The sequence below is a fragment of the Ambystoma mexicanum genome, chromosome 4q (assembly GCF_040938575.1).
Source record: "Ambystoma mexicanum isolate Mex_15411 chromosome 4q, UKY_AmexF1_1, whole genome shotgun sequence".
NCBI classification, from domain to species: Eukaryota; Metazoa; Chordata; class Amphibia; order Caudata; family Ambystomatidae; genus Ambystoma; species Ambystoma mexicanum.
The window spans coordinates 898,210,990-898,229,328 of record NC_090928.1 but is presented as its reverse complement, the minus strand read 5'-3'; the positions used below and the strand labels follow the sequence as shown (position 1 = coordinate 898,229,328).

Genomic DNA, 18,339 nt, shown 5'->3' with positions numbered 1-18,339 from the left:
CAGACAATGGGAGGGTCAATAACATCCTTAACCTGTGTGCCCCTCCTCACACGTCTCCCCTTCCCCCCATACCTGTACTGCAATGCAATAGATTTGGATTATAATTGCCAAAAGTAAACCTGTCTTGCCAAGTCGAAGTCAAGGCATTCAAAACAAGTAACATAATGGTAATTATTCCGTTTCATTGGAAAACTGTGCTCTATTATTTCTTAAGTCCAATAATTTATCCTAATGTACATTGTCATTTTGTAATACTGTTATTTGTTTCAAACATTCTTGTATTTTGTCTTTTTTGTTTTGCCTGGTGTCTCAAACATTAATTCCTGTCAGATTTTGCCATCTGTTGCAATTCTATCTGAATATTCAGTCGAGTAAATCACTATGACTTTGTGTATTCTGATTAATTTAGAAATACATTAATGGTTCTATTTTGTCTGCAGGGAATAACTTATGCAACCTTTCAATTCGCAGCAGTGGCACAAGGCTGCAAAGACTGAGCACACCACCACATTACATCTATCTGCAGGGCCACATGACAATCCTCTTTATGCCATTCGGTTGGCATGTGGTGGTTACGGAATATAAAGGCTTGTTATGTTACTGGCATGTGCAGAGGAGATTATAAAAAAGGGCATGTCATATGACTGTATACGTAGGGTAGGCTAGATATTGGGCAAGGCCTGTAGGTTCTATTGGACAGGTCATAAACTGGACACAAACCTCTTCGCATCTACCCGCCATCACCTGACTTGGTTGATGCGTCTCTTTTGTCGCAGACGAGCATTAAATGGAACTGTTCTTCCTTGAGCACGTGGGCAGTGGCTATTGGTAAACACTGACATTTGTTGTACTTTTGGGTTAACACTGCATTTCCCTCTAGAGTCAATAACCTCTCCTATGATGTTTTTTGCCTTCAGAAAGCCACTCGAATAAGGACAAGCCCATTCTCAGAAGACTCCTCTGGATCAGAGGACGAGACAAGCTCCAGATCCAGTTCACGGACCTCAGAGTCGGACAGTCGTAACAGAAGTGACCCAAACAGCCCACGGGCACTGAAGCGAGGTGGGTAACTGCCACAAGGTCGTCAGAGAATTGCAACTCTTAACTGAATGGAGGAATCAGTGCTCCAGATAAGATTTTGAGGGACTTTGTAAGTGAATGTAATTTCAAGTGAGTAAAAGTCAGTTTTTTCCTTCGCAAGAGAGTAAAAAGTATGTGACATCCGACTGTCGCGTTCAAAAAGTTAACTGTATGGAAAATCTTCTTCAAGATTGTTAGTTTGGGTAAAAAAAAAATCTAAAAAATAATACAACAAAACGTATTTGCAGCGGCAAATACGTAATCTAGTCCACACAATGAATCTGAAGGTTTTTTATTACTGTTCCCATCTGTAAACAATTTGGTGGACTCTGATGTTTTTACTGTGATGAGTCTCTTTTATCCTGTTTTTATGAATGTTGTATATTGATATTTAATTGTTGATTCGTTTTGTTGTATTATTTGTTTGATGTTCTTTTACCGAAATAAACAATTTTGAAGAATTGATTGTCATGCTCCAGCAGTCCACATTATGATCAAAAAGCATCCTTCTCTCTCAATGAACATATAAAGCACACAGCGCAGTAGCCCTCCCACCGATGGAACAGATGAACACTAACTCTCTGCGCTGCCCTTGCATGCAAAAGACTCTCATGGTCAATTGTTGGCTGGACAGTTAGCCGCACATCCATCCGAAGTCAGTAAATTATCGACTGAGGCAATAATGATCACAGTGCTTAGAAGTGCAAGGAAGATTTGTTGAACCACTACAAATCTATTTGGATTACCTCTACAGGGGCATGTCTTGCTGAGTTTCTTGTTCAGTTACAAATGAAGCCATTTCATTTCTTTGTCTTTGTAACAGCGCTTGCACTGGCTCGAATGTCAGGTTTTTAATGTTAGAATTGTAGTCTTGATGATCGAAAAGATGCTGTGAACCCTGCTACTGTCATTACACCAGTCACTCAAGTTTGAGCAAGGGCGTTGCTCTCGCTGACCACCTATATTATTATTTACCACATTGGCTCCAAGTTAAGTTTAGTGGATGTTTAAACTAGTCAGTTCATACTCAACAGCGCTTCATATAAGGATTGGAGGCACACATATTGTTGTATATGGTTGTTTATTTTTAATTAAATTGTAAGAGCAAAAATAATGTGCCTACACAAGAGTGTAAAATGTATGGACCAGACAACCAAAACATGACTAAACCTGGAAATGAATATAACACATTAGCAACAAAACAGAGGTGTGTAGCAGAGATGTCTGGCTTTAAACAATGCATTACATTTGTAGAACGCTTTCCCCTACACATTTATATAAATGAACACAACACATATATGCATCTTGATGAAACATTCATACAATGCAGTAACATTGAAAAATACTTTTGTGCAATCCAGCTATGCATTCACTTAAAAAACATAATCTGTTTGCCACAAGGATACTTCCCATTGGTAACTATGTTTTCCATGTTATTACTGATATGACCCAAACAAGCTGGTAAAATAAATATGCATGGACAATGCTCCTCTCCATGACCTCTACAGACACAAAACACAACCGAAGTTGAACAAAAGAAACCATTTATTATCTCACTGTGTGATGTTTCTTTCTGGGGCTAAATGCTCACAGCTCAGAGATCAAATTTCTTGTTTTCAGACTGCTTCTCTACAGCATGTAATTTCATTCAGGGAGATAAAAATCATGATATTCCGGTTTCTATCAAGTGACCTGACCTTTGCACTGCCCTATGTTCTCCACCAGTGCGTAAACGATGCACACAGAAAGCTAAAAGGTATCATAGTTACAATTTTTTTAATGCCTAAAAAGCCATGGCACAACCCTTATCTGGAGGTCTGGGAGGAACCTAAAGATGAAACACTTTTTCAAGACCTGTCTTCCCTTATTAGATTGGTGGTATGGCCCCCTACTCACTCAAATCTTTTTCTCCCTTTCCTCCTTCACCCAGCCATTTCGTAATGGATTACCAAGGATCTATGTGATTATCTTGAAGAAAAGAAATACTGAAGATGAAAATACTGAATTCTTTTTTTATTTTCGCACATTTCCATGCAATTATATGCGGGGGAGACCCCTCTGCACTCCTCCATACTCCCCATATATTATTTATTACCCTAGCCCACCCCACTTATAATTGCGTAGAAATGTGCTGTTACAAATTCATCATTTTCAGCCTCTGCATTTTTTGTAGTGAAATTATGGGGTGATGCAGATTACCAACCTTCTCGTTGCAATAGTCAGTAGATGACTCTGTGCGGTCTCCTGCTGAATTCTAAAAAAAGGCAGCCATCTTTCTCCTGGCTTACAGTGTCACATCCCTCCCCTCCTGTTTCCTATCTCCTTCCCTCCTGACGATCTTTCTCCCTCACCTAAGGCTCGCAATCTTGGGGTCCTCTTTGATAGCAACCTCCGACTGCAACAATTCATCACCACGACTGTCGCTCATATCAAATCCTCAGCATTAAGAAAATTCATCTATTTTTTGCTCACCACTCTATGAAAACTCTATTATCCGCCCTCATCCTCTGTAAACTCAACATCTGCTCATACCTACTCCTTGGCTTCCCTCTCTACAGGGAACTCTCAAGATGTTGCTGTAGAGTTCTGCCTTATGGGCCTCTTTTGTGTGGATACTTTTGTTTTCTGCTCCTCTTACCCTCTCTCCCATACACCCCTGCCCTTACTTCCATCTTCCCTCATCCCTCCACATCCCTTTGAAGTGAAGAATTTATTGTAAAGGTTGCGGTTTATTTCTCTGTTTAACTACTTTTTTTTGTTCTGTTTAACTACTTCTTTTTTTTAATCCACTTTATTTGTAGTTTTAAATGAACATACAAAGAACAAAACAGCAACACAATCTCAATATCGTAACATTACATCCAGATTGTAAAATTCATAACTCTACCAATAATCATACAGTACTATTCTTAAATTCTTGAAACAGAGAAACTAATAGCAATCACAAAGTACTATTTTACAACCAATGTATAGATCTTTGACGTACAACAATCAAGACAAGACAACATTGATAGGCACAACAGTCAACTCCATATATCCCTTAAACTATCCCCCTAATTAATGTAAACTGACGATGATACACATGGTACATGACTTTTAACTGTACAATTCATTAAAAGGCCCCCAAAGTCGAGAATAATAACCCACTCTTCCTTGTTTTAACGGCATAACTTTTTCATAGTTTGATGAGGTTTGAACATCTTAACTACTTCTTAATCCCTATAAATTGGCAAATGCGTGGATTCTTTTTTGCCAAATGTTCATGTGGGAGAAACACCCACACCCTAGTGGTTAGGCTTGCTCTCATGATGTGATATCGGGCCACTTTGAGAAATATTTTCAGGGAAACCTTTAGTTCACAGTCCAGCCTGGCTTTATACCCCTTCCTCCCTCTAGACAAAGGCCTGAACTTTGCTGCTTGCACTCTCATAACCTACCCAGATCCTGACCCACTAATACCTATAGACACCATGCTGGATTTATTTTATGTTATTTATTTTATTGGTTATTTGTAAGGCGCCAATACAACAAATGGTGTTTCAAACCGCCACAAGACAAAAAGGGATGACGACGATGAAGCAGAAAGATACAATAACGGTTATATTAGGCCTTGTGACATTCGGATCGTGCAAGTGCAGAACAAGAAGTGCGAGAGAGAAGCGGGGTGGGGAAGTGCTGGACTGCGCAAAAAACAAAGTGCTAAGGTGCGAAGGGAAAAGGGGGTAAGAGGCGAGAAACAAGTGGTAAGGGGAGGGTAGTGCCCTGCTTTCTGTAGTCCTGTGTCTCCTTCAGTCCACCAATCCTGGCTCATCTGTAACCCATATACCACATCCTACCTGGGTCCTTTTCTCTTCCTTTTGATGACTTATAGCTATCATCGAGTCCTCAGACATGAAACTCAGAGGTCAATTCTTTCAACGAACAACAAAACAAACCAAGTCCTTTTTGTGAACAATGGCTGCGCATAATGACTCCTTTCTCCTGCCGCAAACTCGGATTTACCTCTTCATCACTATCTGGCTTAGGATGGTGGATCATGTTGCCTTCTGCTGATCACCTGTCAATTGAGAGACAAAATCACACAGTCAGGGTGGGGATACACCAACTGCCACATCAACAGAATTACAACATATCATGATGTTCAAAGCGTAACACAGATGGGATAATGATCTCTGTGTCTTTAATAGAATCAATATTACCTGAGGTATAAGTCTGGGTAATCTTCATTCTATGTCAAGACCAGAGGCAAGCATTATGCTTGTTCAAAGCTGCTTATTACTTTCGCAGCTAACTCAGAAACTGTCTTAAAATAGAAGGTCTTAAATGTTGCATCGGAAGACCAGTCAGCAGATTGTATAATACCCTGCAACGACACCCCTGCTGTAAACGCATTAAAAGCCATTGCGCCCCTTGCTGTATGCGCACCAAATACACTCAAATCAATACCTGCCAGCTGCATAACCTCTCTGACCCACCTGGCTATACTGCAGAGGCCACTGCGTGAAAGGCTTCCTGCATGCTTTCAACAACTGATGCACCCCCACTGGCCTGAACTCCTCTGTTGATTTCTCCTAATCCTTAATACATTGCGCCATGCAAATGTAAGTGGTGGGGTTAAGTGGTGAGGATCAAGTGGTCTGCCGTGGAGAGATTGCTTACCTATTCAGTGCTTCATTCGCTGAGTGTTTCTTCCATTGCCTTCAAGGGAGCATGTCTTGCCGGAGAGAAGCGCTGCTTTACATCCTTAAAATTTCACACAGCCACGGCACGTGGAGCGGCTAAGTGGTGTGGAGCAAGTGGTCTGCCGTGGTCCACCGGGGAATGGCGTGAGGCGCACCTCTTTTTTGCACTGTCCAAAGTTAACTGCGCTTTTCTTCTTAGCCAGGTGGCTAAGCTGAAGAAGCAAAGGTACTGAAAACTCTTAAGCTCTGACTTCTCCCTTGTATTTGTGTCTCTCTGCTGGTCGTTCATGATGTCGGGTCTGCGTAATGGCAAACTCACAGGGAGCAATGTGGTCGCCATAGAGGATCACACGAGGCTCTACACTGATGTGGAAAATATCACCACGATGAAGAATGCGAACGGGTCAGTCTCTTTAACCCATGTGGACCCAGAAGACCTAATAGATCAAGTGGGGTCAACCTCTGTTTCTAACGTATCCATCTTAGCCCCAGTGGTCTCATCAGAACTGGCAAAAAGAGTGTGCCTATCTTTGGGCGGACAAGTCTTGCAGTCTCTTCCGGGTTCGCCCTTTCGAGTGAGGGGAATGGAGTGGTGAAACTCTTCAAAACCTCTCATTCGCAGTGGGAGCCCTGTGACATGGAGGCTGAAGAGCACCATACAATTTGCCACGGTTCACCAATCCTGACAGAGGCACATAGGTTTTTTATCTAGCCTGGACCTATGTCAACACATTGTTCATCGCCAACCTCTGGCCCTAAAATTGCTGTGACTTCTAGATATGAATAACCGGTCCAAGAGGATCAGGTAGCTGATTTCTATTCTTTCCCTGTTCTGTCTAGAATACTAGATTTGAATATGTATGAATTGAGAGAGGTACGATCTATGTTGAAGGATCTCTTGTAAAAATGAATTTTATTGAAGGCTTTATTCTGGCGTGGAGCGCCCCAGAGGTACTGTGTAATAATCTTCTAACTACAGGGGCATCCACGGCTACACATTCAGTTTCCGTAGCTGCCCAAACATCTTGGGTTGACGGCACTTTGTGCAGTCAAGGGGCACGTTTGTAGCACTCCAGATGAGGTGGTGGCTGGGGCCACGCAGAGTAGCTCACAAAAGGATACTGACTCACAAGCCTTGGCAGCTTCACACACTTTTCCCTCTTATCCGCCTGTGGAGGTGGCTGGTGGGTTAGTAACATCACAGAAACTGTCCGCCGATGGTGAGTCTGCTGTACATGCAGAAGTTGATCATAAAAAGAAAGCCAAAAATTTTAAAAAATGTTCTCTTCTACCCCAGACAAACAAGAAAGGCTCTCTTAAATGTTTGCGGTCAATCATGGCACAAACTGGTATGGTATGGTAAGTATGGTATTGTTTATTTATATAGTGCCTGTACACAGGCAAGTATTTCAAAGCACTCAAGGAAGGTGGGAACATGGGGAAAAAACAACAGTCACTCAGCGCCCTTGAAAATCTGAGACGATAATAGTCTGCCAGGCAGAGTAAGTGCGTAAAAAGTACATTTCACAGTATGGGATATAGCAAATGGGCCTGACGGCGATTCTGCATTTTTAATCAGTGCAATTAGGGGTCAAGACAAGGGAGAACAGACAGACAATCTTCAAGCGTGGTGCATAACTGATGCGTGGCTGATAACTGTAAGAAGAGCACGACCTGCACACAGATGCAGCCCGAAACCTCTGATCAGTTGATTCCGGTATCCAGTCATAATTTCGAATACAATATATTCGAAAGTAAAAATGTCGAAAATATTTAGTCGAAAAACAAAAATGTCGAAAAACAAAAATGTCGACTTTTTTTCGACTTTTTTCGATTTTATGTGTTAATAATAAATATTTTATTAAACTTTTTTTTAAAAATAATTAAAGGTATTTCCATGGGGGGTGGGGGTGATGGGGAGGATGGGGGGGGTTGGGGATAGGGGTTTGGGATGGTTTTTTAAATAATTAATTAATTATTTAATATTATATTAAAGATTTTTTTAAAATAATTAAAGGTATATCTATGGGGGGTGGGGGGTGGGTTGGGGTAGGGGTTTGGGATGGGGGGGTTGGGGGGGACCCCCCCCCATAATAAATGTTACTATCTGGGTAAAAAAAAAAAAAAAAGTGTTTTGGGTTTTCAATTTTTTTTCGACATTTTTTTTTCGAAATTATGACTTTTCCTATTATATGTATGTTTTTTCGACTTTTTTACATTTGACATTTTTTTTTCGACATTTTTGCTATTCGACATTATGTTTTCGACTTTTTGACTATAAACCGTTGATTCCAACTGAATGGGAAGCAAACAAAAAATCAGATTACTGCCTATCTTAAACCTAACATGGCAGATGCAGTAGAGAAGGGGTTAAATGCTTCTTCCCTGACTATTTGTTCTACTGAATCCAACAAGGGGGCTCTTTATGTTGGTTTGCTTGTGGAAGGGGGTTCCCTGCTCTAAATATGTCCTTGGCTGGTGTTAATGAAAGAGCACTTCACCGACATGCATTTATTAATTCTGCCCCGTTGATACTGCAGCCTACTGCTAAACCTTTTGAGCCAACAGCAAAGTCTGCCCCACAGGTGACCATGGGATCCCCTGGTTTCTTAACCATGGCGGAGAGGAGGTACATTTTTTTGCAACCTATCGGGATGGGCGGACCCCCAAGGGACCCAAGTAGACTTCCTAGGGGACCACTGGGGGGCTCAAATTTTGGGTTTCCTGTGAAGGGTGAGGACCTTGAGGATACTGAAGCTCCCGAGACATCGGCCTCGGTGCTGATTGACGGGGAACATTTGAGTTACTCATGTTTGACTTGTAATTTCAGGGTCAAAGAGTACTTTCCTTTGAACCCTCAATACATTCTAGCCTTGTTTGGCCAAAGCTAGCCTAAAACTGCTTTGTTCAAAGGACATTGCTAGAATTTTCTTTATGCGTTTTAGACATGTTGATTCGGTCAAAATTGGCTTCCATTCTAAACTTATTTATAACTTAGTCGTTGCTGAGACTGAATGTTTGCTTAACATGGGGTACACTGTGTCTGATGATTGGCCGCAAGATGCTTCAAGGGGACTGATTCGGGGTGGAGATGGCAGATAAGAGCATAACCCTTGTGAGCCTTTGAAAATACATTGGTAGTACAAAAAGCGCCTAATCGATTTCCCTGTTTGGTATCTTATGACTGGTCTCATATTAGCATAACCTGTTACAAATGGGTACGGACTGAATTAGCCCGGTCAGAATGATGTCTTGGAATTCAATCTAATTTGCATTCATGAATCTTGTGATACGACCAGTTTCTGGAGACTCATACATGGGGGGATGCCCAAGTCCTTCTGCAACATCAGCCAATCGCGGGTAAGGTGTGGGGAATTACTTCCCAGAGCTCTACTCTGCGATGTGTACTGACAGAGTCGGTGCACTTGTGATACTGGGCCCATGCACTATTCGGGAGGCCTGGCCATTATTGGATATTGATTTGCTGGGAATTCAGGGTGGTATAGGGAGGGCTAAATTCTCGAGCGCTCCGGGACCTGATGGGCTTTCCACCTTAACTTTAAAATCAGCACTGTGTTTATGGGTTGAGTTGCTGTTACAGTTGTTTTTTTAATGTGATCGGGCAAGCTAGGTGTCCTGTAACCTGGAGAGAGGCCATTGTCATAGTCTTCTTTAAAAAGGGTGCTAGGGAGAATCTCACTTTTGGACCCCTCCTATAAGACATCAACATTTGTGCTTCGAGCGCTGGAAAGATGTGCCTTACAGGCTAACAAGTTGGACTTAAATCAGTCCGGGTACTGTAAAGGAACAAGCACAGCTCTGAACTGCTTTGTATTACAGCTCCTGAAGAGTCGGGCTTTTCGAAACCAAGCGAACATCATATTTTTCTTTTCTGGATATATCCAAAGCTTTTGACTGTGTGGATCGAAGCAGACTTTGGGGAATGGTTAGACTGGGGCTGTCCTGAGGTCTTGGTTCGGATACTCAAACTTATGCATAAGGATATAAGAATTAAGGTCAGGGTGGACAGGAACGGTACGTACTCTGGATGGATTGAGGTGGATCGAGGCCTACGTCAAGCCTGTGTATTAGGGCCCTTCCTGTTTAACCTATATATTTTCAGCATTAGGGCAACCCTGGAAGGCACTGGTGTCAATCCTCTGAGGTTGGGACATATGAAAATAGAATACCTCCTATACGCCGATGACCTTATATTGGCTGATTACACTGCTATAGGCCTACAAAAATCTCTTGCTCGGACTCAGGTTTTCTTTAGGGAACCTGAATTAGAGATTAATGTGCCAAAATAAAAAATCTTGGTCAATAATCGTAGGACGATTTTGTCAGAAAGACCAAATTTTGGTTGGTACATTGATAACAAAAAGTTAGAGGTGGTCACAGAATTCAGGTATCTTGGGGTACTGGTTAAATCAAATCAATCAGATGTGCTTTCCAACCAAGCCCTGAAGTTAGATGCAGTCTCAGCCGTAGCACAACTACGAGTGCTGGACAGAAAATATGGTTGATTCTCACTTCTTCCAGCTATAAAAATGTATAACCAAAGTTCTAGTTCAAAAATTATCCTATGGGGCTCAGGTACGGCTGGAGGGTTTGGAGTGGGATAAGACTGAGTGCACCATTTGGAAAATCATTTTTTGTATTCCAGCTGACACCCCTTTCCTGCCGGTTAGGCACATTTTGGGCACTACATCCTTGGCCACCAAGGTATTTTGGAAAATAATTTTTCTTCTAAGATCCATTTTGCTGCCACCAGTATCAGTCCTATTTGTCCAACTGAATGCATTACATACCCAGAACAAATGCTTTGTGTCTGGTTAAACTCTGTACTGATTGCTGCTTCTGACCGAGCAATATTGTTGGATGAATTGGAGTGTAAACCAGGCAAAGTTAATAAATCACTATTTGAAAATGACTGGATTACCAACAGGGAAACATTGTCTACCTATAAGCTATTTGATCATTTTTCTTTGGATATCCAGTTATTTAATTTCCCCAAAAAATACTTGATAAAACATGCATCGAGAGCTATTAGAAATGTCTGGATACGCATAAAATTAAATCTCCTATCAACTAATGATGTGTTGGGTGCTCGGGCAATGGTTCCATCTTCTGAACGCTTATGTCGGTATTGTAGTACTGAGAGAGTCCTTGAAACATCTTGTTGTGGAATGTCCAGTTTTAGCTGCACATCAAGACGAAATCTTTAAACAATATTTTTGCCCTCGCCCACTGTTAAGTTGGGAGTCTTTTTGCTGGCAACTTATAGCGACTCTCAATAACAGATTGTTAATTAATGTGATGAACTTTTTAAAAACGCTTGAGACTTTGTATGAAATGACTTTGGTTTCAAATGATTTTATGGAGAAACATGCAATATGAGATGTGAGCTTTTACGATTTTTATGAGTTTTGTGGAAACCTATTTTATCGTGTCTAATTATTTGTGTATCTGTGTGTAAAGTTTAGTTTGTAAACTATATCACATAATAAATAAATAAACTGCACCATGCAAAGCTTGGGGTTGTCTGGAAAATACAGATAAGAGATCACCATAAACCTCTTTTATCCCACTTGGCTATCCTAAATGCTACCTCTTCCGGGTACAAGATGTTACTGTTTACTTCTTTTTTTTTAAATTTGATTTTATTGCCATTTTGCATATTTAAACAAGAAAACATTGCCCCTTCCACCCTCCCCCCTTTCTCCCTGACACACCCGCTATTCCAGAGCTGCTCCACCTTATCATACATTTGATACAAAGAGGTATTCAGTTTTTATCGATTGATTAAGCAATGTCCATAATTTGAATGTTCTGCGGGCACATTTGAATCCTATACTCATCCCTCAAATATTGCAGTAGTACTCCCCAATCTGTTCTAAATAGTTGGATGTCCCCTTGAATTGTATAGGCAAACCATTTCATAGCCAAGATGTGCCAAATTTTAAATACCATTCATGATGGGTAGGAACGGCCTCCTAGTTCCAGTTCCAGGCTAACACCAGTAAGGCTGCCAAAATCAAAACCATACATGCTTTGAAATGCGCCCTTCCTCTTGGTTCTGTATCCTTGGACCAAATGCCCAGATGGCATTCCTCAATCCCCAAGAGTGTGTCTGTCCCTACCACCACCTGCATTGTCGCGCATGCCTGACCACAAAACGCTTTCAAGGCCAAACAAGACCACCAAATATGGTGGCAAACTCTCTTCCCTTTACATCTCTGCCAGCAATCCTGGGATGTCTCTGGATACATTAATTGAAGTCTCTCCGGAGTGTGATGCCATTGAGTGAGGGTTTTATACCACATTTCCCTAAGTTGGATGGATCGAGTAAGCTTCGGGATACTGCCCCATAAAACCTCCCACTCCTCCTCTGATATATGTCAATCCAGAGTACGTTCCCACTTATCCATATAAGATCACCTTTCCCGTGGGCCACCTTCAGCTATCAACGCATAAAATGCAGAGATTAGATGTGAATCTCCTGGTTGAATTGTTATATACTTTTCAAATGCAGTAAGTTACCTACTTGACGCTGATTTATTAAGGGGATGTACAACCCAGTGCCATAGTTGATAATAGCTAAGTCTAATCGATACCCGGACAAAAAAGCATCATTATATATCAAAAACTGAAGAACTTTACAACTCCAAGAGACTCTAGACAAACCTGAGTTCTCGAGTCAACAATCATCAAAGACCCTACAGGCGTCACCTTGAAAGGTGGACATCTTCGAATGACCATGCCCGAAACGAGATCGAAAAAAAAAGAAATGACAAAGACCTGACAAGACCCCTGAACGCAAATGGCTCACTAGTTTTCATGAAACTCCATCACATCGAGACACCCTGGAGACAATAAAAAGACGTTTGCGATCGGACAACAAGATCAGCTCACCTAGAGGTACATTGCCAGACCAAAGTGAGAAGAAAATTCTGAGGAGCCCATGGAGATGGTAACACGCAGCCCTACATACAAACTCTGGCAGATAGCAATTACAATCTAAGGACCCACTGGAGTTGGTGTCATCCCAGCTTAAATTGGAAGACTCTCCCAAAAAATCTTTGAGTATGGGCTCATGGAACACCAGAATGACATGCCCTCCTAACCAACCCAGAAAATCAAGACTTGGGGGCTTTCGACATCTTGTGCCTCCAAGAAACCTGGTTGGTGCAGAAGCCATCTCTTGACGGCTTCTCAATTGAGATATAACCTGCACCAAAAGGCATGCTTGGCTGCCCTTCTTCCAGCCTTTTACTGGTGTTCGCCTGGGTTCAGGGATCAGGGTCATCAAAAAGCTGCTAGAATCATATGGAATCCTCACAGTCTTAACATCTTGGAGACATCAAGATCCAAGCTCCAAACACTGGATCACGACACAGTTAGCTATTGTGAATTTATACTGGAATCCGCAGAAAACATCTACAGTACACTTCTGTAAATCAGTAGCAGATGTTATTTATAACATCTGCATTGACCAGAATACTACACACACAATTATATGTGGAGACTTAAACGCCAAATGTTCAAAATCCACCAGTAATGGCAACAACCTGTCTACACATTCCTCGTCGGAAGAAAGAGGAACGTCATGGCTGAACTTAATGAACTCGAGGAATTTCCACAATGTAGCATGGCTGAAAGCCTGGCAACCAATGTTCCCGATATGGAAACGAGACAACTCAAAAGCAACCCTTGACTACTTCTTCACCTCCCACGGTCTGCTCTCATATATGGAGTCATTCGAAGTTATAAGAACCAAAGACAGCGATCACAACCTACTATCAATGTCTTGGGCCTCTGTCTGTCCATCGAATAAATTGTACAAATCGCCCATGGAGGCAAACAGCCAACAAACACGACTACGTTTGACTGCTACAAATATCACAGAATAATATAGAAGAGAAGTATCAAATAAACCTCCTTCTCCAAATCAGAAAGACCCAACTACCTGCCTTTCTTGCTGAAGTACAAGGTGGCGACGAAAGGAGGAAATCAAGCCACCACCAAGACTAATCATGTGTACGATGAAACCGTGGTTGAAAAAAGAGGACTCCTGAGTAAACTGAAAAGAGCTGCCACGACGCATAACACAGAAAAGGCCTGGTCGAATTGGCAACAAGAAACAAAGAACAAAGACCTACAAATCGTGGCTAAAAAGCTACAGACACAATCTCCACCGAAACGATACTGAGACCATGTTAAGGACACTAAGTACTAGGAGATCTGGCGACTTCTGGTCATTAATCAAAAAATCGGGCTCCTTTCTTGAGAGTCAACTTTCCAACTCAGTTCCGGAAGTCAAGTGGGTAAAATTATTTTCAGATTTGTTTGCCGCTCCCCCCACTCAAACGGCGGCTCTTAGACACAGATGTTCCTTGGATTGATTTAACAAGCAAAGACGATATAAGAGGAGCATTAAGGAAACTTAAAACATCAAGAGCCCCAGGCCCAGATGGCCTAACAAACTTTCACTTAAAACAACATATTGAGGACTGGACCAATTTCATTAGCATAATTTTCCCTCAATGTACAAGAGCAAAGCAAATCCCGAGCTCGTGGACACAAGCAGTGGTGGTTCCAATTTTTAAGAGGGGCAACAGAGAGGATCCGTCTAACTATCGCCTGATCGCTCTCCTAGACATTATTGTAAAGATTTTTGCCACTCTGCTACTTAAACATTTCCAGAACTGGGCCAGAACATCGCCGAGCTCAGATCCCTTCCAAATGTGATTCCAAAAAAATTGAAGTACGGCAGTGAATATTCTACTGCTGAACATAATAAAATCAAACATCAATCAAGGCGCTCCAGCAGTCTTCCTGGCCTTTGCAGACTTGCCTCAGGCATTCGACAAGGTGGACAGATCCATTCTGTGGAACAAATTGAAAGCGTGGAATTGTCCCTCTGAAATTCTAGAGCCGGTGATTGCTCTCCACACACACACCAAACTACGGGTCTGCCTGAACCGCCAAGGTCTCCTGTCAAATGAAATATCTTCAGAACGTGAGGTAAAGCAGGGCTGTCCGCTTGCACCACTTGGGCGACTACAAGGACTCAGACGCAACAATAAGGGCCTTTCCTCTTAAAATAGACAATGTAACTGTATCGCGCATCCTGTACGCAGATTACCTGATCTTGTTAGATCAGACACACATTGGTCTCCAGCGTCAGCTAACAAATCTTGCGCACTACATGGATGCAAACAATCTGCAAATCAATAAATCAAAGACAAAGATTATGATTCTGGGAAAACACCTTTCCAAGAACAAAAACAACCTAAACTGGTTTCTGGACAGCACAAAATTCGAAGTGGTGCCCTACTACAAATACCTTGGAGTGTTAATCGACGGCTCCGCTAAAGAGCAAAAAATGCAGCAGGTCCTATGGGAAAAGACGAGGAACCTTGCAGCCCATATGAAAGCCATCGATAAGAAATACGGTAGATTTTCTCTACTCTCCGTTATCCATTTCTACAAGGGAAAAGCGGTGCCGACCTTAAAATATGGGATGGACGCTACTTTAAACATGCCGTCCTCATTATGGTCTAAACTAGAAGGGCACCTGTAGAAATCGGTGCTCGGCCTGCACAAATCTGTCTCAATGGCGGCTCTTAGGCAGGAACCTGGTCTCTTGTCCCTGGCCGCAACAGTAGAGCAGAGCACTATGCAAATATACAGAAAAACTCTACTGCCGGACAGTCTTCCTATATACATGATCATCGCTGAAGAGATCAAAAACCATCACTGCAAAATACTTAATATATGGGCAGAAGACCAAAAGGTCAAGTTGAAAGACTTAGCTTGTACTGAAGACCATCTGAAAGGAAACCCGCAAACAGTCAAATTAAAAATGGAATGCAGAGACTGGATTGCAACATCCGACAAAGCAGAAGCCAACAAACTCTTAAAACATCTGCCAACAAACTTCAACAAATTAAAAACTCCTCTGGCCTACTGCTCCAAAATTCCTGACAAACGGTTGATGAAAACCTTCAGAGAGCATGTTTGAACCTCCTCCCTACTCGTGAAATTTTAGCCATTAGATTGCAGACAAATATCAATGAGTGCAGATTATGGGAGATGCCAAAACAAACAGAAACTTTAAGACACCTTCTGATGCATTGCTCCGAGATGAGACAAGACAGAGCAGCGTCCCTGACCCCATTATGCACTGACCTGGCCATGGCAGAAGTGGAAGTATGGTGGAACCGCCCGACCCCCGGGGAAACACAAAATGGACTATTGCCACTGCGAAGTTACTTGAAATAGCGTTCAAAAAGATCAATTTACGTTCAAACTCGTCGGACTAAGACTGTGTCTCAGTGACTTTCAAAACTCTGGGCGATCTTATTTTAACGTTTCTCATGCTCCATCTATGATCCACTCGTTCTTCTTTCGTTCCACATTGCTCATGTTTTCCCTCCTCCTATTTTCGTCGTCTCTTTGTTTTAGTTTTGCTCTTTCACTTCTCCACTATCTACATTGATCTGTTCAAGACCTACCTTGTAAAAATCGAAATTTGATTATACACAAGTAAATGAAAACATTTTTTTTTTAAAATAGCTAAATTGCAGTTTACAGTGCTCAAAGGCTTTAACTTCCTTACCCTCCATCATGTCCCTTAACCTCAAACATCCTGCTTCCCTACATTTCCTAAAACAATGGCTTGAATGGGACTGGAGTTGTTGAGATATGCCTCTGCTTTATTACCTCATCCGACACTAGTCCGCTGATCTGCAATGCCTTCATGCTTGGAGGACGGTCCTCTTTAGGAGACCATAAACTGCATCAAGTGGAGCCCCCGCCACAGCTTTATCCATGGAAACCCAAAGTTTACTTTCGTCGCCCCGACAACCAAAACTTCAGCACCAGCAATTGGGCCACTCAATAATACAGTCTATAATCGGGAGCCACCATTCCTCCCCTATTCCTTGGGGCAGTTAAAGTTTGCAGGGCTGCTTGCGGTCACTTATTACGCCAAATGAATGTGGATATTAGACACATGAGTGACTTAAAAAAGTTCCTGAGGAGGGACACCGGCAGGGCCTGAAAATAGAAAACGTGGAGGGGTCACCATTTTGATCGAGGCGCTACCCCATTCCATGATATATGTAACGGATTCCATCGTCGCAAGTCGGTTCTGGGTGTGTTAAGTAACTTGGAATAATTCTCCTCATATAGCCATTGGGCCCCATTACAAGGTTGCAGGTCCAGTTACAACGGCCCTATGGGGCTCAAATGGGAATGGGGATATACCAGCGCTGGCACCCGCGAAAGGGCAATTACCGGGTCCGGCAGGGCCGGAATACCCCAGTAATTGCCCATTTGCGGGTGCCGGATGTTCATGCTGGTATGGAGGTAGCCTACCTCCAACCTCGTAATGAGGCCCATTGACTTCGTCGATTCAGCCACTCCAGGCCGCGACCACGCCCCTCTCCTTGACTGGTCCCACGGACGCCTTCTGTGCTGGCGCAAGTGCTTCCTCGCGGTCTAGGCAACGCTCGCCCTGCTGCCCCAATGAGGGGACCCACACTGCTCCTGATCTCTAAAGTGGAGGCAGGGGGCAGGAGTAGATGGGGGCGAGTGGCGAGCCACGATTAGCACGTACTCCCCGTGTCGGTTGCCATTTTGTAATGTTCCTGTTTACTTCTAACGCCTTTAAAAACTTCTGCAGGGAACAAAACAAAGTAACATTGCTAATTTTCCCGTCAACATATAGACTGACAACTGACTGTTCTCTGGCCAGCCCAAGGACAATCGAAATACTGCTTCTACATCCTAAAGCGCTGAGTATCTCGGGATTGGAGGTTTACGCAACTTCACTCCTGAAGTAATCGCATCACGGCAGGATGCTCCCGAACTGGTAAACCGTCTACTTTATCGTTCCCTGCCAAAATTGCAGATCTGTATACCCCTTTGGTCCTGAATGCTTGGCCCTCTTGAGAATTTGCACTACAGGTGCAGAAACGGGAGGAATACCCTGTAAACTGCACCAACTCTCCCATTTGTCCTCTGCAGTGCCATCGCTCCTAAGCATGGAAGGGGCCCACAAGTCTCTAATGAACTCAGCAGTGAAGTGTCAAAAGCCCGGCAGATTCCATTGTTGCCTAAAACCCTGCATGCTAGCTGTTGCAGCAACCCGCCAATGGGTGCTCCTGACCGGCCGGGCTCATTAGTAGGTTGCGCTGGATCAGAATCAACAATGGAAACCACGCCTGTGACTTAGATAATGGCACTACCACCACTAACTCTGCCACCTCCCTGTGAACATTCGCTAGCACTCTTGTCAACATAATGAACGGGGGAAATGCGTAATGGACTGCCATGTCCAATTGTGCAGGAACACGTCTGTTCCTATGGCTCCCGGATCCAATTTCCAACTGAAGTACTTGGCAGTCTGCGTGTTTAACCTGGACGTGAAAGGATCGATGTCTGGGGGACCCCATACTTCTGCAACTTCGCAAAAACTATTGAATGCATCTTCCAGTCGCTGGATTCCTCCAAGTGCTGCGAATTGCAGTCCGCTACCACATTCAGTTCCCCCAGTATATACTCCACT

At 42.8% G+C, this 18,339-nt stretch overlaps 1 protein-coding gene across 1 annotated transcript in view; it reads left to right on the top strand.

Moving 5' to 3' along the window:
- Positions 1 to 18,339, top strand: part of PLEKHH2 (pleckstrin homology, MyTH4 and FERM domain containing H2) — a 1,974,292-nt gene that overhangs the window by 807,992 nt on the left and 1,147,961 nt on the right. The window contains exon 10 of the mRNA XM_069608462.1: positions 918 to 1,062. Within this exon, the coding sequence (XP_069464563.1) occupies positions 918 to 1,062 (145 nt within the window). The remainder of the gene's footprint in view (positions 1 to 917; positions 1,063 to 18,339) is intronic.